Source organism: Ranitomeya imitator, chromosome 2 (genome assembly GCF_032444005.1).
Source record: "Ranitomeya imitator isolate aRanImi1 chromosome 2, aRanImi1.pri, whole genome shotgun sequence".
NCBI classification, from domain to species: Eukaryota; Metazoa; Chordata; class Amphibia; order Anura; family Dendrobatidae; genus Ranitomeya; species Ranitomeya imitator.
This window is the reverse complement of record NC_091283.1, coordinates 69,922,628-69,949,260: the sequence shown is the minus strand read 5'-3', so window position 1 is coordinate 69,949,260 and position 26,633 is coordinate 69,922,628. Positions and strand designations below refer to the sequence as shown.

Here is a 26,633-nt window from a genome sequence, read left to right as displayed (position 1 = left end):
GAATTCCGCTGCGGAAAGTTCCGCAGTGGAATCCGCAAAGTGTGCACATAGCCTGATTCAGTTTTTGATGCAGTTTATGTGCAGTTTTGATGCAGTTTTCGGTGCGCTTTTTGCGCGGTTTTGATAGTTTTTGGAAATAAATATATAAACGGAAAATGTGCATGATTTGAATGGAAACATGCATGAAAAAACACATTCAGAAGCCAGATTCATCATTTCACATCTCAGTTTCATCCGTTTTTTGCTGGATCCGTTGCTATGCGTTTTTTTGCCAGACAGAAAAACCGTTCCTCTGTATGTGTTTTCCATCCGGCAGAAAAGAACGGATCCGGCGCAAAAAACGGATCCGGCGGAAAAGCTGTTTCTGCCGGATCTGTTTTTTGCGCCGGATCCGTTCTTTTCTGCCAGATCCGTTTTCTTGCGCCGGATCCGTTCTTTTCCGCCGGATCCGTTTTTTCCGTCCGATCCGTTTTTTTTCCGCCGGATCCGTTCTTTTCCGCCAGATCCGGTTTTTTGCAAACTTGCCGGATTGTGCTTGGTGGCAAAAACCTGATGTGTGAAAGCAGCCAGATATATGGATAGATATATATCTATAGATACATAGATGTATCTATCTATAAATATATCTATAGATAGATATCCATAGATATATAATAGAAGGGCCGATGTTTCTAAGGCTACTTTCACACTTGCGTTTTTAGCAAACTGTTGCAATCCGTCGTTTTGGGAAAAAAACGGATCCTGCAAATGTGCTCACAGGATGCGTTTTTTACCCATAGACTTGTATTAGCGACGGATTGCAACGGATGGCCACACGTCGCGTCCGTCGTGCAACGGATCCGTCGTGTTTTGGCGGACCGTCTGCATAGCATTTACTATTAAAATAGGGGGACCCCCCAAAAAAAATGACGTGGAGTCCCCCTATATTTTATAGCCAGAAAGGCTATGCAGACAGCTGCGGTCTGATATTTATAGCCTAGATAGGGGCCATGGATATTGGCTCCCCCCCCGGCTACAAATACCAGTCCGCAGCTGCCCCAGAAACGGTGCATCTGTAAGATGCATAAATTCCGGCACTTAGCCCCTCACTTCCCACTCCCGTGTAGCGGTGAGATATGGGGTATAAGGGGTTAATGTCATCTTGCTATTGTAAGGTGACATTAAGCCGGGTTAATAACGGAGAGGCGTCAATAAGACGCCTATGCATTATTAATCCAATCGTAATAAAGGGTTAATAAAACACACACACACATTAGGAAAAAAGTATTTTAATATTCTTCATTTAACCATATTTACCATACTTCAGCGCCTACAAAAAACGTAAAATAATAAACCGTATACTACCTGTCCGCCATAGTCCAATTACTAAAGAGTGTCCCATGACGATCTCCCCTATAGAACAGTGACATTGGGTGATGTCACTGCTCTATAGGAACCTCAGTGACACACTGACAGGAGACAATGGCTCCTGCAGTGCATCACTGAGGTTACTATAGTTCAAAGTCTCACTTTATGGCAATTGCTGCGTGAGAAAATTTCTCACATGGCAATGCCAAAAGTGAGACTAGGGACTATTTTTTTACAGCGGCGGAGGAATACAGTGCGGAAGGATACCTTCCTCCCGTAATTGTGTTCCTGGCGCCCCTGGAGAGCGGTCGCATCAGCTGATGCTGCCGTTCTTCATGGGAGATTGTCGTGGGACACTCGTGGATTTCTACGGATCAGGGAGTATATTGGTTGTTTGTTATTTTAATATTTTTTACAGGTGACACTGGCTTCGGGGATCAAAATGACAAGTAATGGTGAGTATGAACTCTATGTTTAATGTACTGTATGTTTGCATGTATATATTGTATGTAATGTATGAATGTATTGTATGTAATATGTATGTAGTATGCATGTAGTATGTATGCAGTATGTATGTAGTATGCATGTATGTATTTATGTAGTATGTATATAGTATGTATGTATGTAGTATGTATGTATGTTGTATGTATGTAGTATGTATGTATGTTGTATGTATGTAGTACAGTATGTATGTAGTATGTATGTAGTTTTTTTTTTTACATTCAACACATTAGCCAGATGATGGGACTACTACTGTCCCATCATTGGCTAATGTGTCAATCCCTGTCACTGTAGCAGGCATCGTCCGATGGGACTAAAAGTCCCATCGGACGATGCCTGCACACACGCACAGACCCCCAGCAGCCCGAACAGACCCCCGACAGCTCGCACAGAGCCCCGGCAGGCCGGCACAGACCCCCAGCAGGCCCGCACAGACCCCCGGCAGGCCCGCAGACCCCCGGCAGGCCCGCACAGACCCCCGGCAGGCCCGCACAGACCCCGGCAGCCCGCACAGAACCCCGGCAGGCCCGCACAGAGCCCCGGAAGGCCCGCACAGACCCCCAGCAGCCTGCACAGAGTCCCGGCAGGCCCACACAGAGCCCCGGCAGCCCGCACAGAGCCCCAGCAGGCCCGCACAGAGCCCCGGCAGCCCGCACAGAGCCCAGGCAGGCCCGTACAGAGCCCCGGCAGGCCCGCGCAGAGCCCCGGCAGGCCCACACAGACCCCCGGCAGGCCCACACAGACCCCCGGCAGGCACGCACAGACCCCCGGCAGGAACGCACAGACCCCCCCCGGTCACGCACAGACCCCACCCGCACACACAGACATGCAGTCTCTGCCCACGCACCGCCCACACTACATTATAGTTCATCATTGCACAATGGGAACTTCCGATTCCGGTATCCGATATCGCGAAAGTATCGGAACTCGGTATCGGAATTCCGATACAGTGAATATCGGCCGATACCTGATATTTGCAGTATCGGAATGCTCAACACTAGTCACTGGTGATCACTGTGTTAACTGTAAACTGACACTATACACAGAGCTCCTATGTATAATTTCACTGGTGACCACTGTATTACCTGTGCACTGACACTATATACAGAGCTCCTGTGTATAACGTCACTGGTGATCACTGTATTAACTGTACACTGACACTACATACAGAGCTCCTGTGTATAATGTCACTGGTGATCGATGTATCATCTGTACACTATATACTGTGTACAGGGCACCTGTGTATAATGTGACTGGCGATCCCTGTACTCTGACACTATATACAGAGCTCCTGTGTATAATGTCACCGGTGATCACTGTATTACCTGTATAATGACACTATATACCAGGGCTCCTGTGTATAATGTTACTGGTGATCACTATATTACCTGTACACTATACACCTTATACAGAACTCCTGTTTATGTCACTGGTGATCACTGTATTACCTGTACCCTGACACTATATACAGAGCTCCTGTGTATAATGTCACTGGTGATCACTGTAATACCTGTACAATGACACTATATATAGAGCTCCTGTGTATAATGTCACGGGTGATCCCTGCATTACAAGTACACCGACACTATATACAGAGCTCCTGTGTATAAAGTCACTGGTGATCACTGTATTGCCTGTACACTATATACAGAGCTCCTATGTATGTCACTGGTGATCAATGTATTACCTGTACACTACACACTATATACAGAGCTCCTATGTATGTCAATAGTGATCCCTATATTACCTGTACACTGACACTATATACAGAGCTCCTATGTATAATCTCACTGATGATGACTGTATTACCTGTACACTGACATTATATACAGAGCTCCTGTGTATAATGTCACTGGTGATCCCTGTATTACCTGTATACTGATATATACAGAGCTCCTGGGTATGTGACTGGTGATCACTGTATTACCTGTACACTGAAACTATATACAGAGCTCCTGTGTATAATGTCTCTGGTAATCACTGTATTACCTTCACAATTACACCATACACTGTATACTATGTACAGAGCTCCTGTGTATAATGGCACTTATGATATTAGTAGAGTGGGTTTTTATTAATGTAATTAATTAATTGTAGTATTCGGTCATAGTGTGGTCGTAATTGTTTCTTGTATGTGGTGGTAATATGTGGTCTGGTCATGGTGTGACGGTATGTGTTCCTTGTATGTAGTATTATTTTAAAAAATGTAGGTGACACATTCCCTTAAAGAAAGTCTCAAGGGGGCCAAAACATTTTGCCAGTATTCCTAGTGACAGCCCTGGTTGTAACCATGGATACCTAAGCTACTGCCATGCCCTACACATGGGGCAAGCAACATAGCGAATCAGAAGAACTATGCTACATTTCTAATTGGAGGTATGCTAATATTATTATTGTTACATCTACTATATATTGGGACAGGATCTTGAAGATGGGAATACCTCTTTACAGCACCTGTAGGGGCAGGGCCGTATTTAGAGTTTGTGCTGCCCTAGGCACTTTTAGTGCTGCCTCCCCCTTTGGTAAGTATGACACTATCGGCAGTGACTTTGGCAAGAATCGCTGATGTGAAAGTAGTCTTTTGCAGCAGATCGGGCAGTTTTTCTGCATCTGCCGCGTAACGGATCACTTATGGCAACACTGCGTTCGGCCTCATTAATTTCCTATGGGATTTGTGGACATTTGCGGAACTTGCCGCGATCCAGCAAATGTGGTATCATACCTCCCAACTTTTGAAGAAGGTAAAGAGGGATAAAGTTTGTGGTGCGCTAAGCTCGCCGTGGCAAATTTTAGGCTACGCCTCTGACTACACCCATTTCACAACTAGTCACACCCATACCCACGCCCCAACCACACCCATTTAGTACTGCTGATCACAGTTTCATAAACAATTATAAACAAAAATATGGCCACACAGTGCTCCATACTGTATAACGACCCCTGTTATGGATCTGGTGGTTAGGAGCACCCGGCACGACCTGATAGTTAAACTCACACAGGACAAGCTCTGGGATGTGGGAGCTCTGCTGACCGCAGGCCCTAATCCTATCACAACAACTAGAAATAGCCGTGGAGCGTTCCTGACACTCCCTAGACGCCTCTTCACAGCCTAAGAGCTAGCTAGCCCTAGAGATAGAAAAATAAAGCCTACCTTGCCTCAGAGAAATTCCCCAAAGGAAAAGGCAGTCCCCCACATATATTGACTGTGAATAAAGATGAAAGTCACAAACGCAGAAATGAAACAGGTTTCAGCAAAGGGAGGCCAGACTTACTAAACAGACAGAGGATAGGAAACGTATCTTTGCGGTCAGCACAAAAAACTACAAAAGACCACGCAGAGTGTGCAAAAAGACCTCCGCACCGACTAATGGTGCGGAGATGCCACTCTGCATCCCAGAGCTTCCAGCTAGCAAGACAAAATCATGATAACCAGCTGGACAAGGAAACAATGAATAAATAATAACTATCAGGAACTTAGCTTCTGCTGGAGAAGACAGGTCACCAGAAAGATCCAAGAGCGAACTGAACCAATGCAGGAACATTGACAGCTGGCATGGAGTAACGATCTGAGTGGAGTTAAATAGAGCAGCCAACCAAAGGATAAACCACGTCACCTGTGTAAGGAACCTCAGAAGCAGCAGCTTCACTCACAGCCACCAGAGGGAGTCCATGGACAGAACTCGCCGAAGTACCATTCACGACCACAGGAGGGAGTTCGACAACAGAATTCACAACAGACCCCACATGATGCTCAATACTGTATAATGGCCCCACATGATGCTCCATACTGTATAATGGCCACACATGATGCTCCATACTGTATAAAGGCCACACATGATGCTCCATACTGTATAATGGCCACACATGATGCTCCATACTGTATAATGGCCACACAAGATGCTCCATACTGTATAATGGCCCCAAATGATGCTCCATACTGTATAACGACCACACATGATGCTCCATACTGTATAATGGCCACACATGATTATGGGGTTATTAGGAAAGTAAATAAACAGTATAAGTAGCTGTTTGTCATACAACAAAATACATAAAATTAAACTATACGAGAAATTAACAATAAGAACAAGAAAGAGAAAAATAATAATACACCAATATATACAACATAATATATACAATATATACAAGGCAACCAGGGGCGATGAAGAGGTAAATCTAGTACAATGTCTTACCCTCTATTACTGCCACCCCTATGTTTGTGTATCAAAGGATTTAAGGTAAACACTGTATATTTCCTCCAACAGTAGTTAATTGGTGTACTAGATTTACCTCTTTGCTGCAGGCTTATTCTTCACTGCTCCTGACAGTATGCCTTTCATCGCCCCTGGTTGCCTTGTATATATTGTATATATTATGTTGTATATGTTGGTGTATTATTATTTTGCTCTTTCTTGTTCTTATTGTTAATTTCTCGTATAGTTTAATTTTATGTATTTTGTTGTATGACAAACAGCTACTTATACAATTTACTTTCCATAACCCCATGAATAAGACCCGGGAGGGTCGAAACGTCGGGTTTCTATCTATGAAATATCACAGTGGCAATTCTTTTTGTTGATTTGTTCTTTTGAATAAACCTGGCATATACCTTTTTGCATCATACCAGTTTCGAGTGTGCTGTGCAATATACTACGTGGCTGGGCAATATACCACGTGGCTGTGCAATATACTACGTGGCTGTGCAATATACTACGTGACTGGGCAATATACTACGTGGCTGTGCAATATACTACGTGGCTGTGCAATATACTACGTGACTGGGCAATATACTACGTGGCTGGGCAATATACTACGTGGCTGTGCAATATACTATGTGGGCTGTGCAATATACTACGTGACTGGGCAATATACTGCGTGACTGTGCAATATACTACGTGGCTGTGCAATATACTACGTGACTGGGCAATATACTACGTGGCTGTGCAATATACTAAGTGGACATGCATATTCTAGAATACCCGATGCGTTAGAATCGGGCCACCATCTAGTACTGTATAATGGCCACACATGATGCTCCATATTGTATAATGGCCACACATGATGCTCAATACTGTATAATGGCCACACATGATGCTCCATACTGTATAATGGACCCCTCCCTCCCATCTTGTATGCATGGCTCACACAGGACGAGCTGCCGGCGCTGAGACCATGCATTGCTGGAGTAGGGTGAGTATGACGTCTTCAAGGAGGCAGGCGGGCAAGCGGCGTGCCGGGGGGGGGGGGGAGGGGCGGTCAGGAGAGAGGTGACCCCGGACTTTAATTAAAAATAAAACAGAAAAAAGCCTTGGAAAGGTGCCGCCCCCCCAGCATCGTCCCGCCCTAGGCACGTGCCCTCAAGTGCCTAGTGGCAAATACGGCCCTGTGTAGGGGCAATGTTTGTACCTCTATGATTCAACCAATGATGGTAATTGTATAATGCACTATTACAGTGGATTATACAGGTGAACGTAGGATGAAGAAAAAAAAAACTAAAAAAAAACATAAAAAAGTTCACATCATCCTTTTTCTAGAATGTCACAAACTTCTAAAGAACAAGAAGCGATGACGCATCTGTCATTGCTGTGCGGGACTGTCCAAACTAATAACACAGGATACTAATAAGCGTTATTTTTAGTTTTGCCTCGCCAAAAAATGAAATAAAAAGTGCTGAGAAAGTTAGACTGACCCCAAAATGATAACAATAAAAATGATAACGCCTACTGAAAGAAAAAATAAGTAAAAAACTATTAATAAAAAAAAGCTGTGGGGAAAGGCCAGGGAAAGTGTACGAGGAGGGTCCGGGGAGCAGCGCCCCTCAGTGCACAGGCACGCTGCGGGCTGCAGGGAGGCGCACCACGTGACGGCCACGCTCGCTCCCAGCGCTCTCCTCTTCTGCCACCAGCAGAACCCAGGCTGCTAATTTTAGCTCACCTCTTATTTCCTATCAGCTGCTTCCAGCTTCGGCTCACTCGGGTCAGCCAATCACCAACTCAGCTTTCCCCGTAGCTCCGCCTCTTTCTAACCTCCCACCAATCAGCAGCCCGGCTCCCGGCCCTGATGGAGCTGCAGCTCAGTAGTAAGCCCCGCCCCCTCCCGCTGTCCCCGGACACTGAACCTGTTCGTTATTGTTGTTATTGCTGGAGCGGGGTGTGGTGACGTCACCGGGCCTGTTCTGCTCGGCGGCGCGCAGACAGCAGTGCGGGAGCGCGCAGGAGCGTCCCGCCCCGGCCGGACACTTTCTACAGTGACGGCTGAATAACTTTTCTGAGGCAGTCTGTACCGAGCTGCGACCGGGAGGCGGCGGCGAGCTGTCCGGTATGAAGTTGTAGCGGAGAGGGGAGGTGACTGGGCCGTGGCTCGGGGCGGCTCGGCTCTGACAGTTTTGTTTCTGTTGGCAGAGCCAGTGTGCTGTCAGGAAGACATGGAGTACCCTGTGCCCCGGGGGGAGCTGCTGCCGGCGGCGGGGCTGCTGGACAGGTAAGGCAGCCGCTCAAGGACGGGACGGAGGCTGTACGGTAGCGGGACTACAACTCCCAGCATGCTCCGCAGCGGGGGAGGACCGGCTGCTTTCTGTTCCTCCACAGGACCTTGTGTCACTGAGGAGTCACCGGTGTACGTGGTGTCCTGTGTGGTACTACGTGCCGGTATATGGCAGTGTGACCCCGATAATGTAGGGCAATGCGTGTCAGCATATGGGAGTGTGGCCGTATGGCTGCTGCGTGTGGCCGTATGGGTCTGCGTGTGGCCGTATGGGTCTGCGTGTGGCCGTATGGGTCTGCGTGTGGCCGTATGGCTGCTGCGTGTGGCCGTATGGCTGTTGCGTGTGGCCGTATGGCTGTTGCGTGTGGCCGTATGGCTGTTGCGTGTGGCCGTATGGCTGTTGCGTGTGGCCGTATGGCTGTTGCGTGTGGCCGTATGGCTGCTGCGTGTGGCCGTATGGCTGCTGCGTGTGGCCGTATGGCTGCTGCGTGTGGCCGTATGGCTGCTGCGTGTGGCCGTATGGCTGCTGCGTGTGGCCGTATGGCTGCTGCGTGTGGCCGTATGGGTCTGCGTGTGGCCGTATGGCTGCTGCGTGTGGCCGTATGGCTGCAGCGTGTGGCCGTATGGCTGCTGCGTGTGGCCGTATGGGTCTGCGTGTGGCCGTATGGCTGCTGCGTGTGGCCGTATGGCTGTTGCGTGTGGCCGTATGGCTGTTGCGTGTGGCCGTATGGCTGTTGCGTGTGGCCGTATGGCTGCTGCGTGTGGCCGTATGGCTGCTGCGTGTGGCCGTATGGCTGCTGCGTGTGGCCGTATGGCTGCTGCGTGTGGCCGTATGGCTGCTGCGTGTGGCCGTATGGCTGCTGCGTGTGGCCGTATGGCTGCTGCGTGTGGCCGTATGGCTGCTGCGTGTGGCCGTATGGGTCTGCGTGTGGCCGTATGGCTGCTGCGTGTGGCCGTATGGCTGCAGCGTGTGGCCGTATGGCTGCTGCGTGTGGCCGTATGGGTCTGCGTGTGGCCGTATGGCTGCTGCGTGTGGCCGTATGGCTGCTGCGTGTGGCCGTATGGCTGTTGCGTGTGGCCGTATGGCTGTTGCGTGTGGCCGTATGGCTGTTGCGTGTGGCCGTATGGCTGTTGCGTGTGGCCGTATGGGTCTGCGTGTGGCCGTATGGGTCTGCGTGTGGCCGTATGGCTGCTGCGTGTGGCCGTATGGGTCTGCGTGTGGCCGTATGGGTCTGCGTGTGGCCGTATGGCTGTTGCGTGTGGCCGTATGGCTGCTGCGTGTGGCCGTATGGCTGCTGCGTGTGGCCGTATGGCTGTTGCGTGTGGCCGTATGGCTGTTGCGTGTGGCCGTATGGCTGCTGCGTGTGGCCGTATGGCTGCTGCGTGTGGCCGTATGGCTGCTGCGTGTGGCCGTATGGCTGCTGCGTGTGGCCGTATGGCTGCTGCGTGTGGCCGTATGGCTGCTGCGTGTGGCCGTATGGCTGCTGCGTGTGGCCGTATGGCTGCTGCGTGTGGCCGTATGGCTGCTGCGTGTGGCCGTATGGCTGCTGCGTGTGGCCGTATGGCTGCTGCGTGTGGCCGTATGGCTGTTGCGTGTGGCCGTATGGCTGCTGCGTGTGGCCGTATGGCGTCTGCGTGTGGCCGTATGGCGTCTGCGTGTGGCCGTATGGCGTCTGCGTGTGGCCGTATGGCGTCTGCGTGTGGCCGTATGGCTGCTGCGTGTGGCCGTATGGCTGCTGCGTGTGGCCGTATGGCTGCTGCGTGTGGCCGTATGGCTGCTGCGTGTGGCCGTATGGCGGCTGCTGCGTGTGGCCGTATGGCGGCTGCTGCGTGTGGCCGTATGGCGGCTGCTGCGTGTGGCCGTATGGCTGCTGCTGCGTGTGGCCGTATGGCTGCTGCTGCGTGTGGCCGTATGGCTGCTGCTGCGTGTGGCCGTATGGCTGCTGCTGCGTGTGGCCGTATGGCTGCTGCTGCGTGTGGCCGTATGGCTGCTGCTGCGTGTGGCCGTATGGCTGCTGCTGCGTGTGGCCGTATGGCTGCTGCTGCGTGTGGCTGCTGTGTGTCACTAGGTAATACTGTATGTTTGCATATGTCACTGTGACACTGTACCGCAGTATGTGCCAGCACATGACACTGTGTGACTCTACATGACAGGATGTGATATTAGGTAATCCTGTATGGCAGTATGTGACAATATTTGACACTATATGACAGCATGTTTTCCCGGTACTATATGGCATTGTGTGACAACGTTTTACACTATATGGCAGTATGGGATTGTGTCCCATACTGCCATAGAGTATTATACAATGTGTTACTATTTGAGAGTATGTGATGCTATATGGCAGTATGTGACACTGGGTTTATACTACAGTTAGGTCCGTATATATTTGGACAGAGACAACATTTTTCTAATTTTGGTTATAGACATTACCACATTAAATTTTAAACAAAACAATTCAGATGCAGTTGAAGTTCAGACTTTCAGCTTTCATTTGAGGGTATCCACATTAAAATTGGATGAAGGGTTTAGGAGTTTCAGCTCCTTAACATGTGCCACCCTGTTTTTAAAGGGACCAAAAGTAATTGGACAATTGACTCCAATGCTATTTCATGGACAGGTGTGGGCAATCCCTACGTTTTGACATTCTCAATTAAGCAGATAAAAGGCCTGGAGTTGATTTGAGGTGTGGTGCTTGCATTTGGAAGGTTTTGCTGTGAAGTAAACATGCGGTCAAAGGAGCTCTCCATGCAGGTGAAACAAGCCATCCTTAAGCTGCGAAAACAGAAAAAAACCATCCGAGAAATTGCTACAATATTAGGAGTGGCAAAATCTACAGTTTGATACATCCTGAGAAAGAAAGAAAGCACTGGTGAACTCATCAATGTAAAAAGACCTGGGCGCCCACGGAAGACAACAGTGGTGGATGATCGCAGAATAATCTCCATGGTGATGAGAAACCCCTTCACAACAGCCAACCAAGTGACCAACACTCTCCAGGAGGTCGGTGTATCAATATCCAAATCTACCATAAAGAGAAGACTGCATGAAAGTAAATACAGAGGGTTCACTGCACGGTGCAAGCCACTCATAAGCATCAAGAATAAAAAGGCTAGACTGGACTTTGCTAAAAAAAAATCTAAAAAAGCCAGCACAGTTCTGGAAGAACAATCTTTGGACAGATGAAACCAAGATCAACCTCTACCAGAATGATGGAAAGAGAAAAGTATGGTGAAGGCGAGGTACAGCTCATGATCCGAAGCATGCCCCATCATCTGTAAAACACAGCGGAGGCAGTGTGACGGCTTGGGCATGCATGGCTGCCAGTGGCACTGGGTCACTAGTGTTTATTGATGATGTGACACAGGACAGAAGCAGCCGAATGAATTCTGAGGTATTCAGAGCCATACTGTGTGCTCAGATCCAGCCAAATGCAGCCAAACTGGTCGTTTCATACTACAGATGGACAATGACCCAAAACATAAAGCCAAAGCAACCCAGGAGTTTTTTAAAGCAAAGAAGTGGAATATTCTTGAATGGCCAAGTCAGTCACCTGATCTCAACCCAATTGAGCATGCATTTCACTTGTTAAAGACTAAGCTTCAGACAGAAAGGCCCACAAACAAACAGCAACAGAAAACCACCGCAGTGAAGGCCTAGCAGAGCATCAAAAAGGAGGAAACCCAGCGTCTGGTGATGTCCATGAGTTCAAGACTTCAGGCAGTCATTGCCAACAAAGGGTTTTCAACCAAGTACTAGAAATTAACATTTTATTTAAAATTATTTAATCTGTCCAATTACTTTTGGTCCCTTTAAAAAAACAGGGTGGCACATGTTAAGGAGCTGAATCTCCTAAACCCTTCATCCAATTTTAATGTGGATACCCTCAAATGAAAGCTGAAAGTCTGAACTTCAACTGTATCTGAATTGTTTTGTTTAAAATTCATTGTGGTGATGTCTATAACCAAAATTAGAAAAATGTTGTCTGTGTCCAAATATATATGGACCTAACTGTATATGGCAGTATGTCACACTTATAACACTGGAACACTATATAGTGTAATGTGATTCTGTAATATATAGCAGTATGTGACATTGTCTGTATGGCGCTGCGTGTGGCGTGTCGCCGTGTGGCGTGTCGCCGTATGGCGCTGCGTGTCACCAGGTAATACTGTATGTTTGCATATGTCACTGTGACACTGTACCGCAGTATGTGCCAGCACATGACACTGTGTGACTCTACATGACAGGATGTGATATTAGGTAATCCTGTATGGCAGTATGTGACAATATTTGACACTATATGACAGCATGTTTTCCCGGTACTATATGGCATTGTGTGACAACGTTTTACACTATATGGCAGTATGGGACTGTGTCCCATACTGCCATAGAGTATTATACAATGTGTTACTATTTGAGAGTATGTGATGCTATATGGCAGTATGTGACACTGGGTTTATACCATATGGCAGTATGTCACACTTATAACACTGGAACACTATATATTGTAATGTGATTCTGTAATATATGGCAGTATGTGACATTGTAATGCTATATGGCAGTGTGTGACACATCATAATACTGTATGGCGGTTTTTAATACTATGGGTTTGGACTTCTTGAGGGGTCCTTGATTCCTTGATCATCAGTTTGATCTCCGATCGCAATGCAACGAATTGGCCGTGTATCTCCCGACCCAAGTGTGACTCTACGGCAGTATGCCGCACTGTGTCGTACTCTACGGCGGTATGCCTCTCGCACTGTGTCGTACTCTGCGGCGGTATGCCTCTCGCACTGTGTCGTACTCTGCGGCGGTATGCCTCTCGCACTGTGTCGTACTCTGCGGCGGTATGCCTCTCGCACTGTGTCGTACTCTGCGGCGGTATGCCTCTCGCACTGTGTCGTACTCTGCGGCGGTATGCCTCTCGCACTGTGTCGTACTCTGCGGCGGTATGCCTCTCGCACTGTGTCGTACTCTGCGGCGGTATGCCGCTCGCACTGTGTCGTACTCTGCGGCGGTATGCCGCTCGCACTGTGTCGTACTCTGCGGCGGTATGCCGCTCGCACTGTGTCGTACTCTGCGGCGGTATGCCGCTCGCACTGTGTCGTACTCTACGGCGGTATGCCGCTCGCACTGTGTCGTACTCTACGGCGGTATGCCGCTCGCACTGTGTCGTACTCTACGGCGGTATGCCGCTCGCACTGTGTCGTACTCTACGGCGGTATGCCGCTCGCACTGTGTCGTACTCTACGGCGGTATGCCGCTCGCACTGTGTCGTACTCTACGGCGGTATGCCGCTCGCACTGTGTCGTACTCTACGGCGGTATGCCGCTCGCACTGTGTCGTACTCTACGGCGGTATGCCGCTCGCACTGTGTCGTACTCTACGGCGGTATGCCGCTCGCACTGTGTCGTACTCTACGGCGGTATGCCGCTCGCACTGTGTCGTACTCTACGGCGGTATGCCGCTCGCACTGTGTCGTACTCTACGGCGGTATGCCGCTCGCACTGTGTCGTACTCTACGGCGGTATGCCGCTCGCACTGTGTCGTACTCTACGGCGGTATGCCGCTCGCACTGTGTCGTACTCTACGGCGGTATGCCGCTCGCACTGTGTCGTACTCTACGGCGGTATGCCGCTCGCACTGTGTCGTACTCTACGGCGGTATGCCGCTCGCACTGTGTCGTACTCTACGGCGGTATGCCGCTCGCACTGTGTCGTACTCTACGGCGGTATGCCACACCAGATGATGCAGTGTGACCTCATATAACAGTATGTGAGACCTGATGACACGAAGATACAGTCCATGTGTGATCTGACACTTGTGCACTTCACGTCATTTATTATTTCAGTGGTCTTCTTATAGGGCGATCTAGAGAGTTATGGATAATATAATGGACATGATCATTTGATGTGTGTAGTCTGCCCGCCAACTTTGTGAGGTAGGCACCACAAGCACCCTAAGGCCGGGATCACACACAGCAAGATGTGGCCGAGTCTCGCAGGTTAAAACCAAGCTCTGGCACCGGCATTCCAGAGCGGAGCGTGCGGCCGCATAGCAATACATGGAGCTGCACGCTCTCCTCCAGAGTGCCGGTGCCAGAGCTTGTTTTTAACCTGCGAGACTCGGCCGTATCTCGCTGTAGTGTGACTCCGGCCTAAAAGTCCGTGCCCCCTAAGGTATGTTCGCATGTGTAAAGCGCCCACAAACCACCTGCGTTAACTTTCAAACAACCGTAGGTTTTTCCAATGGAGTTTCCACCCAGAAACATCGGCATGTAACCACGAGCAGATCAGCAAAATTGCATACAGCTCATCTGGGTGTAAACTTGTGGATGTTTAAAGAGCAAATTCAGGAGCTCGGTCTTTGACTTCTTTCAGCAGTGAATGAGGCCTTTAGGCTATGTTCTCACCTTCAGGATTCTCACAGGTCTCTGATGTGGATTCTGCTGATTATTCTGTGCAAAGTAATACATTTGCTGCTGATTTTTAACATCCACAAATTCTGCATAGAAAATCTGTCAATCATCTCTACAGAATTATCGTCCCTTGGGGTAATCCGTATGTAGATTTTGTGGTATACTCACCCGTAGTACAAATCTGTTTTTTTTTCAGCAGATTATTATTATTTATTATTATTACTATTTTTTTTTAAATAAACTGTTGCAGGTTTGCTAAAAGCAAATCTGACCCATGTGAATATAACCTGAGAGTGGGATTTGTGACTACACTTCTCAGATTGTCCCCTCTGCAATACAAAGAGTGAATTCCACCCAAAGACACAAAATGCTGCAGATGTCTAAATCTGCATTGCCACGGCTTGCACATATGATTTGTAAAATTCATATTCATAGCTGACACTTTATTTTCCTGCATAACAATATGAGTTAAAATTCTGCAGCTCCATGTGCATTTGTGTAAAGGGAGGGGGTTCACACAAACAGGCAGATTTTATGCATTTTAGCTAAAAGTCATCCACACCTGCCAATGTGTATGGAGCCCTGCGACTCTCTCCCCAGCACAGATGATTTTGGGAAAGAGAAGGATCCTTTTGTTTCAGTGGTGAGAAGTCTGAGAACATAAGAGCACTTGGCTGAGCAGAGCCTTCCTGTGTATGGGGGAGTCAGGAGAGTGGGTCATGGGCTCTAGGTCTGGAAAGATTACTGTGTGTGGCAGCCTGTAGATGTTAAATAGTTGGTGGACCCTTGTTCAACTTCTGCTGGTAGGGACGAAGCCAAGGCAGACATTTCTAGACTCATTTTTTTACTTGAATCTGCCTGTGTACAGATAAATGTTCTTTTTCTAGGTATAATTATTTTTTGTTCCCATTTTTGCTCGGTGTAAAAATAAACAAAATGAACTGTACTCACCCACAGCAGTTACAGCACTGCCTCGCCGCTGCTGCCCCTGGTCTTTGTTGACAGGCTGCAATGGTGATGCACACTGCCATCATGACATCACCCCTGCAGCCTGTCAACAAAGACCAGGGGCAGTGCTGGACCTCTGGTGGGTGAGCATAGTTCATTTTGTTATTCTTACGCTCCTTGGGTTTCTGGCTGATATTTTTCATCTTTAGGGTAAGTTCACACTAGGACTAGGTGTTTTTTTTTTTTTTTTTTTTTTTTTCTTTCCTGCAGCAAGACCTGATCTCTTGGTAGGAAAGAAGCTTCAGAAAAAGGCATGTGTTCCTTGTATTTTTGTCAGCGTTTTTGATGCGTTTTTCTGCGGCGGTTTTGCTAGACTTGTCTCTTGCATGATGATGAAGTTTAGTGTTGAAAGAAGATTTATTCCATAGGATCAGGTTTGGCACAAATAATGCAGCAAAACCTGATACCTGTGTTTTTAGTGTGGTTTTTCACCACCAATTCAAGTCTGGGGGAAAAACGCTGAAAGAAGTGACGCGCTCTATGCCCAAAAACCCATAAACAAAATACTGATGACAACCAATGTGTGTGCATGAGATTTCTGAAACCTCATAGGCTTTGCTGGTGCTGTAAGGCTATGTGCACACGTTCAGGATTTATTACAGAAATTTTCTGCAAGAAATCTGCATGCGTTTTTTGCGCGTTTTTGGTGCGTTTTTTCCGGACATTTCCCAAAGCATTTTATAGTGGGAAATCCGCAAAAAAACCCGCAAAATTAATGAATATGCTGCGTTTTTTACCGCGATGCGGTTTTTTGTGGAAAAAAAACCCATCATGCGCACAAAAATTGCAGAATTCATTCTAAATGATGGGATGCATAATTTATGCTGTTTTGTTGCGGTTTTATAGCGAAAAAACCACAAAAAATCAGTAACGTGTGCACACAGCCTAAAATTCAGCTGAAAATTAGCATAAAAAGCATTAAAAAACACATAGTGTGAACTTAGCCTTACGGATACATTGTAGCACATCATCTGGACAGGACAGATGTGTGTAATTTACAGAAAAACAGTTAGGATACACTTGTATGTTGCTTGCACTGTTTGTTTATGGAAGTTCACAAGAATGCACTTCTGTAAAATATCTAAGTACCGTATATACTCGAGTATAAGCCGAGATTTTCAGCCCACTTTTTTGGGCTGAAAGTCCCCCTCTCGGCTTATACTCGAGTCATACCCAGGGGGTCAGCAGATGAGGGGGGGCAGGGGCTGTCTAATAATACTCACCTACTTCCGGCGCGGTCCCTGCAGGTCCCTGCTTCTTCCAGCGCTGCAGATTCTTCCTGTACTGAGCGGTCACATGGTACCGCTCATTACAGTAATATATATGCGGCTCCACCTCCCATAGAGGTGGAGCCGCATATTAATTACTGTAAGAATCTGCAGCGCTGGAAGAAGCAGGAACACAGCGCCAGGAGCAGGTAAGTATACGGGGAGGGGAGCGCAGCGCTGCGCGATATTTACCTCTCCTCGTTCCAGTGCGGCTCCGTCTTCAGCGTCCTCTGGCTGTGACGTTCAGGTCAGAGGGCGCGGTGACGTACTCAGTGCGCGCCCTCTGCTGAACGTCAGTGCCGAAGACAGAGCCGCATGAGGAGCAGGTAAAAGTGCCGGGGGTCCTGAGCGAAGAGAGGTGAGTATGTGATTTTTTATTTTTTTTATTTTTTTTTTATCGCAGCAAAAGCATATGGGGCAAGTGGCTGTACGGAGCATCTTATGGGGCCATAACACTTGTGCAGCACTATAATGGGGCAAGTGACTGTATGGAGCATCTTATGGGGCCATAACACTTGTGCAGCACTAATGGGGCAAGTGACTGTATGGAGCATCTTATGGGGCCATAACACTTGTGCAACACTATATGGGGCAAGTGACTGTACGGAGCATCTTATGGGGCCATAACACTTGTGCAGCACTATAATGGGGTAAGTGACTGTATGGAGCATCTTATGGGGCCATAACACTTGTGCAGCACTATAATGGGGCAAGTGACTGTATGGAGCATCTTATGGGGCCATAACACTTGTGCAACACTATATGGGGCAAGTGACTGTACGGAGCATCTTATGGGGCCATAACGCTTGTGCAGCACTATATGGGGCAAGTGACTATAAGGAGCATCTTATGGGACCATAACACTTGTGCAACACTATATGGGGCAAGTGACTGTATGGAGCATCTTATGGGGCCATAACGCTTGTGCAGCACTATATGGGGCAAGTGACTATACGGAGCATCTTATGGGGCCATAACGCTTGTGCAGCACTATATGGGGCAAGTCACAGTATGGAGCATCTTATGGGGCCATAACACTTGTGCAGCACTATATGGGGCAAGTGACTATACGGAGCATCTTATGGGGCCATAACACTTGTGCAGCACTATAATGGGGCAAGTGACTGTATGGAGCATCTTATGGGGCCATAACACTTGTGCAACACTATATGGGGCAAGTGACTGTACGGAGCATCTTATGGGGCCATAACGCTTGTGCAGCACTATATGGGGCAAGTGACTATAAGGAGCATCTTATGGGACCATAACACTTGTGCAGCACTATATAGGGCAAATATCTCTATGGAGCATCTTATGGGGCCCTTATTACCCTTTATGCAGGATTATATGGGGCATATTTTAATATGGAGCATCTAATGGGGCCCATCAAACTTTATGGAGCATTATATGGTATCCTGATTCAATATGGATATTCAAAAACACTTAACCTACTGATGTCTCAATTAATTTTACTTTTATTGGTATCTATTTTTACTTTTGACATTTACCGGTAGCTGCTGCATTTTCCACCCTAGGCTTATACTCGAGTCATTAAGTTTTCCCAGTTTTTTGTGGCAAAATTAAGGGGGTCGGCTTATACTCGAGTATATACGGTACTATCATGCCTATTTTCCCCAGAAATTATTGTGGTGTTACTTTCTGCTTGACTTTAATATTGCGGTAATCTTCGTGCTAGTAATGAACATCTCTCTGGGGTCAGGACTCGGCCATGAGATTGTGCTGGACCGGAATGGCGCTGTATGTCCAGTGTGACATATAGCCTTGGTCTGGGCACGGCATGCCTCTAATTCCTTTTTTTTTCCTATTTATGAACTGCAAGAGACTTGTGAATATTGTTTCCTCTCTTCCCACAGAGGTGACAATTGTATTGTATGTGGCTGCTATGTGACACGTGGGGACTACTTCACTTTTGGAGAACTTGGAGGAGCAGACTGTTGTTGGTTTAGTATTACGGATATATCGTCAGATCTGGAAGATTTCTATGGCTCAGGTTGACGTGTACTTGCTGTTCACTGGGGAATAACACCCAGGCGCTCACGTGGGTTCACACGTCTGTGCTGTTGAATAGTGACTCTATAAGGTGCTGGGATGTGGCGGTTTTGTGCCCTACAATGAAACATGGTACAAATTCAACAGAAAAATTCTCTGAAATTTGGAGGCATACGCGGGTACAGCTGAGCCCCTTACAGATGTCCACCACTCAAAAAAACCACGTATCGTATATGGTCTATTTTCTACAGGTGGAGTCAATAGACATCTTATGCCCCATAGTAGTACATGTCTGAGTCTTCTGACGGAACTATTTCTGGAAATATTCCTGGCCTACAGCACTGACTAAAATAAACTTGGGCTCAAGATATATCTGCACAGAGCCTTAAAGGGATTGTCCACTAATTAGTTTAAGAATGAGCCCATGATGGCCTTAAATGGGAAAAATATCTGGACCTTCCTGCTCCTCTGTACGGCTATTGGTGTTCTCCATTGGTCTCCTGACTCTTCCTCTTCTGGTGTGCAGTATAGAGTGATGGGTGCAGTCAGTCAGCGCTACTGATTGACTGCAGTGGGTCGTGTTGCATCTGAAATTGAAGAAACCTTTCCTGGCTCTTTCTCCATGACTGCTGCAGGCAATCAGCGGCTATATCAGTCACCTGATGCCCCCTGATAAGAGGAAGCTAGGAGACCATTGTAAGACCCTGGAGCGGCTTAGTACAGTAGGCGACCTTGTATAGTTTTTATGATCGGTCTGGTACGGGCCCATTATTAAACGAAATAAAAGTGATTAAACACATCTATGCCCCCTTACAAGACTAGATGTTGGGGACCACCAGTTAGGATAGGGCTGGATTTGCGCTTCCTTTACAAATATCTGATTGTTGGCTGTGGCTTTGTGTAGTGCACTTAGTTTTGCTGGGGCTGAAGCTTTAGGCTTTTCTGTTTTTACAAATCCTTGTCCTTTGCAATACTTTTCTTGTTTGTAAGCCAGGCTAGCATTGTAGCATTGTGGTTAAAGCTCTTAAGAAGTTGGCTATGTTTCCTTCCTCGAGACGTTAACTGAAATAGGAACTCTCTCATGTCATAGGTTCTGTGTCCATCAAATGCTTCATATGCTGCTTTCCCATTCAAATATGGAAAAAAGAAGACTGCTCCGTCCCGCGTGGCCGAGGGATCATAGTCTGAGTGCTGAATGACTTCATCATGAGAAAATGTCATTAGTCGAGTTCCAACTAGACCTTTGAAATATTATCACCACTTTCACATGACGCTGTGCAGACAGCAGCTTTCTTTATGGTTATATTACATTTGTGACGTTCCATACGTCCCAGAAGACATGTAACTAACTCCTCTCCGCCTTTTGATATGCACAGACATGTTTGGAGACCCGCTGCAGGTTAGGTGCTTCATAATGAAGCGGTGGTCCGGAGCCTGAGCAGGTGGGACACACCTGACACTTTTTATATCGAATGAATGATTGACAGCTATTAGCCAGGCTGAGTACATGTGGGGGTTGCCTGGTTGCTAGGGAATCCCCACATGTAATCAAGCTTGCTAGTAGCTGTAAATCATCCAGCTGCGGCGAAAAACTTAATCTCCGAGCACTAAAAAATACTCAGGAAATCTCGAGTAACAAGTATATTTGCTCATCACTAATTTTTGGTTCTCAGCTGAAACACCTTCCCATTATGCTCAAGCAGTATTGCGTGTGCCCAACATTTGCTCCATTCATTTTCTACAGGTCTGCCGGACAAAGTCACATTCAGCTTTTCTACCGTCATTTAGCGAATGAATGGAAGCAGCAGTCGCCTGTGCACACGTCTGCTCTATTTTAACAGCAATAAAAGTGCTCCATTCTGGCTATCGGTGGGGTCCCTGTAGTCAGACCCCCTCATGATCTCTTGTGACTAGGTGATTTTTTTTTTTTCCAATTGGAACACCCCTTTAAGAAAAGAGAACATATCAGGTGCTGTATATCCATATACACCGATAATCTTATTTACTATTTTTCTTTACTGCGCTACTGAAACATGCTTTTTTTTGGTTGGCTTCCAGAGTGCTTTTTTTGTTGTTGATGTTTTGTATTTTTTTGTTGTTGTTGTTGTTTTTTAACTGTTGTTTTCTGGACTTTTTTTTTCCATTCCATTAAACAATGAAGAAACCACTATCAAAAATTCCCAGGCGTCTTCTGAGATTTCCCATTGACTTCCATTATAAAGTGTCGAGCGTATTTCCAGCAGATAACACCCGGAGAGTGGTGGGCTCCCGTCTATTAACCTCTTGGCATCGCTAGAAACCTGAGGCGGCTAGCAGACCCTCAGAAGTCTGAACATATGAACAGCAAGTGTTTTTCTCATAGAAATGCATATATTTATTCTTTGGAGCATTTAGTTGGCGCTTTCTCAAGCAGTTTTCCGAATCCACCTGAAAACTACATTGCGTGCACAGCGTAGCGGTTTTCCACCTTTTTTTTTTTCCTGGCAGTGTGTTTTAATGCAAGTACCACCAAAAGCACACAATTGTTTTTTTTTCCCCTGACTGGATTGGATAACTGCAGTGTCTTTGAAATCTGCAACATGTCAATTATTTGTGTTTTTATCGGGATTTTGCTGAATAAAACTTAACTTAATTAAACAAGCACTGTAGACAAATCACACAAGTAATCCGCACTAAATAAACATATAAAAAAAATACCCAAAACGCTGAAAAAAACGGGTGTTATGAATGCAGAGCTTTTACTGCTAGTTTTGGCTGCTGAAAAAATGTAGCAAAAAGGCAATGTGTGAACATGGCTTAATACTGCTTTACGGTTTTGCATACTTTAGATTTGATAATTTACTGGAAATGTTACTTTTCTATGATGTGGTCCATTCTTGTCTTTAGAAATGATCTAACGTATGTGTATATCTGGACTAATTCAGCTTTAATTGTGGATTAAATGTGTTTGTCACGGTCCCGTGGGGCCTGACTATGACGTGGTCAGCATACCCATGTGCGTCCTTGTCACTTTACTTTCTCTTCCTGTTCTTCACACCATTAATAACCTCTCCGCTCATTTCCATGTCTCCTCTTTCATCACCACAGCTGGCTCAGACCTCTGTTTCTGCCTGAGCCAAGTTGATCCTTCTGGTTTTTTTTTGTTCCTCATAAAAGCACAAACTAAATATACTCAACGTCGCTTTAGTGCCTTTCTTGATTGTCAGATGAAAACATTAGATATTGAAGTGTTCCAAGTGCTACTTTGGCCCAACTTTTGCCTATTGTTTGTAGGTGTGTAGTACTTTCCATTTATATTGCAGAGTGCTGATGATTGCAATCTAGATGTTACCTGACTTTTGCTGGTGGCACATTTATGTTGTTTTCAGGCTGTGTTTTGTGCAGTATCTGTCAGTGCTGACTGATTGTTTGTCCCTGCTGTATTAGTATTTGCATCAGCAATTTATTGGTGACCTAAAGGGACGGCATAATTTATTTTCCACATTGCTTCTCATTTCAGTCCAATGGAAGCTCAAGAGTGACTGGTGTGAACAAAGGCTTACAGCTGAGCAACACTACCTTGCTGACCTATGGCTAAAATATATTTCTACTGTAATAATTGGGGGGCAGACCACTGGGTACCCCGTAGATCCCAAGTGTTTACTGCATAGGGACACTCTGCCAGACATCTGTGCGACCAGTCAGCCCTGGCTTCACTCTCCCCTCCTGGTGGACAATTCAAGACATCTGGAGGAAATGCGAGCTTCTGCCTTATTACTTACTTCCTCCGGATATCGATTACATTCATGAGAGAGGAGAGTGAAGCCAGCGCTTATTGACCTCAGGGATCACATGACAAAACAATGTCACGCAAGCCCCGAGAGAGCCAGTGCTGACACCACTGGAGCTACACTAGCACCAAAAGTGAGTATAAGTATTACTAGTTTACTGGCGATTCAGAAGAGATTGTGCAATTGTGGACAACGCCTTTAATGTCATTCATAATGTGCACAAATGAGAAACAAACTGAACTCATTTTGAGGGGGTTAATAAAACTAACAAAGCTAAAATAATGTGGTTGCATAAGTGTAAACACTCTCTTATTATTGGGGGGGTTATGTGATTGTGTTCAGAATTAGCCAATCACATATAAATTCGTGTAACATAGTAGTCAATACATTGCTGCCATCATTCACAGTGATTCTGATTAACTCCATATAAAGTTTAGCTGCCGTAGTAGGATTTTCCTGACCTTTTCTTAGTTCATTATACAGCAAAAGCCATGGTCTGTAAACGGCTTACAACACAGCAAAAGGTCTCATTGTTGAAAGTTATGTCGGGAGATGGGTACAAAAATAATTCCAAGACGTTAGATATACCATGGAACACTGATGTCATCAAGAAGTGGCTTAAATTTGACACAAGTGACATTACCTACAACTTGACATCTCTGAAAAATTGATGAAAAGATAAGTGTCCTGCAATAACATTTGAACAAGGTGCACGCTGTACTTGGTGTGTACTGCATGTGTCAACATTCCTGTATTTTGCAAATGTCATGCGTGTGGGGTAAGGTGACAAGATGAAAGCCTTTTCTGACAAATAAAACCATTCAAGTCCGGATATCTTTGGCTGAAACCTACATCAAATCTGTCAAAAGCATGTGGGAAAACATGTTGTTGTCTACTATGGCCAAAATGTTCAGCCTAGATCTTAATTTCATCTGATATGTTTGGCACAAAGCCAACACTGCACATTAGCAAAAAAATCACCATACCCACCGTGAAGCATGGTGAAGGCATCATTATGGTTTCGGGCTGTTTATCGGCAACTGAAACGAGTTTTAGTCAAGGAGGAGGGAATTATGAACAGTTCAAAATATCTAAAAATAGAAAAAGTATAAATTCTCACCACCTTTGTGTTAGTAAAAAAGAAAGTGAAAAAGCAGCACAGAAGTAGTTACAGGGTGCAAAAGCTTCCCAGGCATGTGCCAATCCTAATATATCAAACATTGGAAGCAGCACACCATAGTAGTCAATCCACATGCAGTTTAATTGCCCATCTGGCGATGTTTTGGTCCCAAAGAAAAGGAGACTTTGGGACCGAAATGTCGCCAGATGGGCAATTAAACTGCACATGAATTGCCTACAATGGCGTGCTGCTTCCAATTTTTGATACACTTATGTGTTAGAGATAAGTATTACAGAAGACTTCCAGGGTAGACAATCTGTGGTATGGTTGTGGGGCATAAAGTATGCACTGGTCTTGTTTTCAGATAGAATAGCTCTCAATGCTCGAAAAAGATGTTCTCCAGCGCCAAGAGAAAGTACGGTAGTTAAAACTTAGCCTTTTAATCATGTAGCATAATAAAATTAGGAGCATGTGCACATATTAAAAAGAGAACACATCCTTTCTTCAAGTAGAATAAGCTTTAATAATAGCTGAGGTTGAACTTTTTGGCCATACGTCCAAAAGGTATGTTTGGCACAAAGCCAATTCTGCACATCACCAAAAGGTCACCATACCCACAGTGAAGCATGGTGGAGGCAGCATCATGCTTTTTTGCTGTTTATCAGCATATGGAACAAGTGCTTTAGTCAAGGTTAAGGGAATTATGAACTGTGCCAAATATCAATTTGCAACAAAACCTTCAGACCTCTGCTAAAAAGCTGAATAGGAAGAGGAATTTAACTTTTCAGCACCTCAACAAGCCTAAGCATACCTCCTAATTAACAAAAGAATGGCTTCGCCAGAAGAAAATTCAGGTTTTTCGATGGCCCAGACTTAAATCCAGTCATAAATCTGAGGGTTGACTTTTGAAGACGGTGCTGTACGCAGGTTGCCCTCACAATAGGACGGATTTGAGGAACCACTGCAGGAAAGAGTGAGAAAAGATTGCCATTTCTGGATGTGGCAGTCTGATAGACTCCTACCCAAAAATACGGTACCTTAATTGTCCAGATTATTGGTGACATTAAGGAGTCAGACAGCGGTATACCTCAGGCGAGTATTGCAGTGCAATGGTCGTACTGGCCGTCCGCGCTCACGATCCGAGTGTGACAGTATGTACCTCTATGTAGCTGTCACGCTCGGCTCGGGAGAATCGACGGCCAGTCTGAGCATTGTGTTGTGATCCTCGTTATACAGCGGTCTCTTACCTAAAGTTGGGGAAAAAAAATTCAGACCTGACTTTTTTTAAATCTGACAAAACCTTATGGCAGTTTTTTTTTTAATTTTTTTAACAAGGGTGTCTAGACTTTATATCCACTGTGTATATTAGCGTAGTTTCTTCGGATATTAGCAAGGCCAGTCAAAATCATTCCTGACAATGTCAGCCCATTGATTGACTATACAGCCACCTGTTGTTTCTATATACTCGGCGGCATGAGCTCAGTAGACAAGAAGCCTGTGGGATTATGTGTAATATAAGGGTGATCGTAATACAAGTGGAACCTATATTAGGGCAGGACCCGGGACCAAAGAGCGCGACTGTTCTGACCCAGATTCTTAATTGCAGGTTACAGCCTATAACTAAGGGTAACATGCGATGACTTAATGTGTACTATTATTTTTTCTATTTTTACTTGTGATATAAAATTGTTTGCTTAGGAAGAATCTAAGTACAGTCATGTCAGAAATCTGCTTCCGTAGGTAGCTGATTTTACATTCCACAAAATGAGCCAAGGGGCTAGACCTTTATACATAATCCTCGAGGTGCTGTTATCCGGCAGCCTGTCCTGAATTGCCTAAAACATGTCTGTCCATTGAATAGAATAGGGCGAAGTTGCAATACCGTATACAACCTGTGGACAAGAGTGGTGCTGTTTTACTACAAGTGCCAGCCATGCTTCTCCTATAATTCCCTTTAAGCTGCCAGTTCCCTAGTTTGTGAGATCCCAGAGGAGCCTGTGCAATGTTTAGTTTTTTTGTTTTTCCCATTCTACATTTAGCTCAAATATTTCATGAAAAACTGCTTTGGCATTCCCCCCCCAAAAAAATGCTGTGCGTGAAACCGCCCTTTCGGAGGTTTTGTGTATTCAGAATATGAGCCACCTATATAGCGCATGTTCTTCCCTCCTGTTGACCGTTTCCTCTGCTGGTTGTAGCGGACGCTGTGCGGCGTAGCTCAGGATAATGGATTGACATTGTCCTGGCTCATTTGTGTGTCTCCTAGTCATTTTATCCTGTGACCTGCGCTCACGCTGGATCAAGGTATTTGAGTTTTGGTCTCCTCTAGGTGGCGCTACTCGCTGCACAGCTCCTTATTATGGTTAGCCAATGTTTATTCGGACTCCCATGACAGCACTACGAGAGAGGGGATCCGCCCTTCAGGAACAGGAAACCTACAGATACAAAAGGGCGGTACCTCTCCCCATGCATCAGTTGGTTTCCTGTTCCTGGAGGGGCAGGATCCTACAGATGAATCTCGTAGATGGTCCCAGGCCGGCCGGTCGAATCAGGTAGCGGGGGGGTCTCCTACCTCGACCGGTGCGGAAGCTCCTGGAAGACATCACGGTGGTCCTGGCTGGACTGCACGTCAGTGATGTAGACAGCAGGGAGCAGAGTCCAGAGGATTCCTGATCTCCGTTAGCGCCGGCGCCGGTAAGTATATCGC

General features: G+C 46.2%; 1 protein-coding gene across 1 annotated transcript in view; it reads left to right on the top strand.

Annotated features, from left to right (window-relative positions):
- Positions 1-8,035: 8,035 nt before the first annotated feature.
- The window catches only part of KLHL13 (kelch like family member 13), a 105,985-nt gene continuing 87,387 nt past the window's right edge, over positions 8,036-26,633 (top strand). Inside the window, exons 1-2 of the mRNA XM_069746928.1 lie at positions 8,036-8,166; positions 8,250-8,328. Coding sequence (XP_069603029.1) covers positions 8,273-8,328 — 56 coding nt within the window. The 5' untranslated portion in view covers positions 8,036-8,166; positions 8,250-8,272. The remainder of the gene's footprint in view (positions 8,167-8,249; positions 8,329-26,633) is intronic.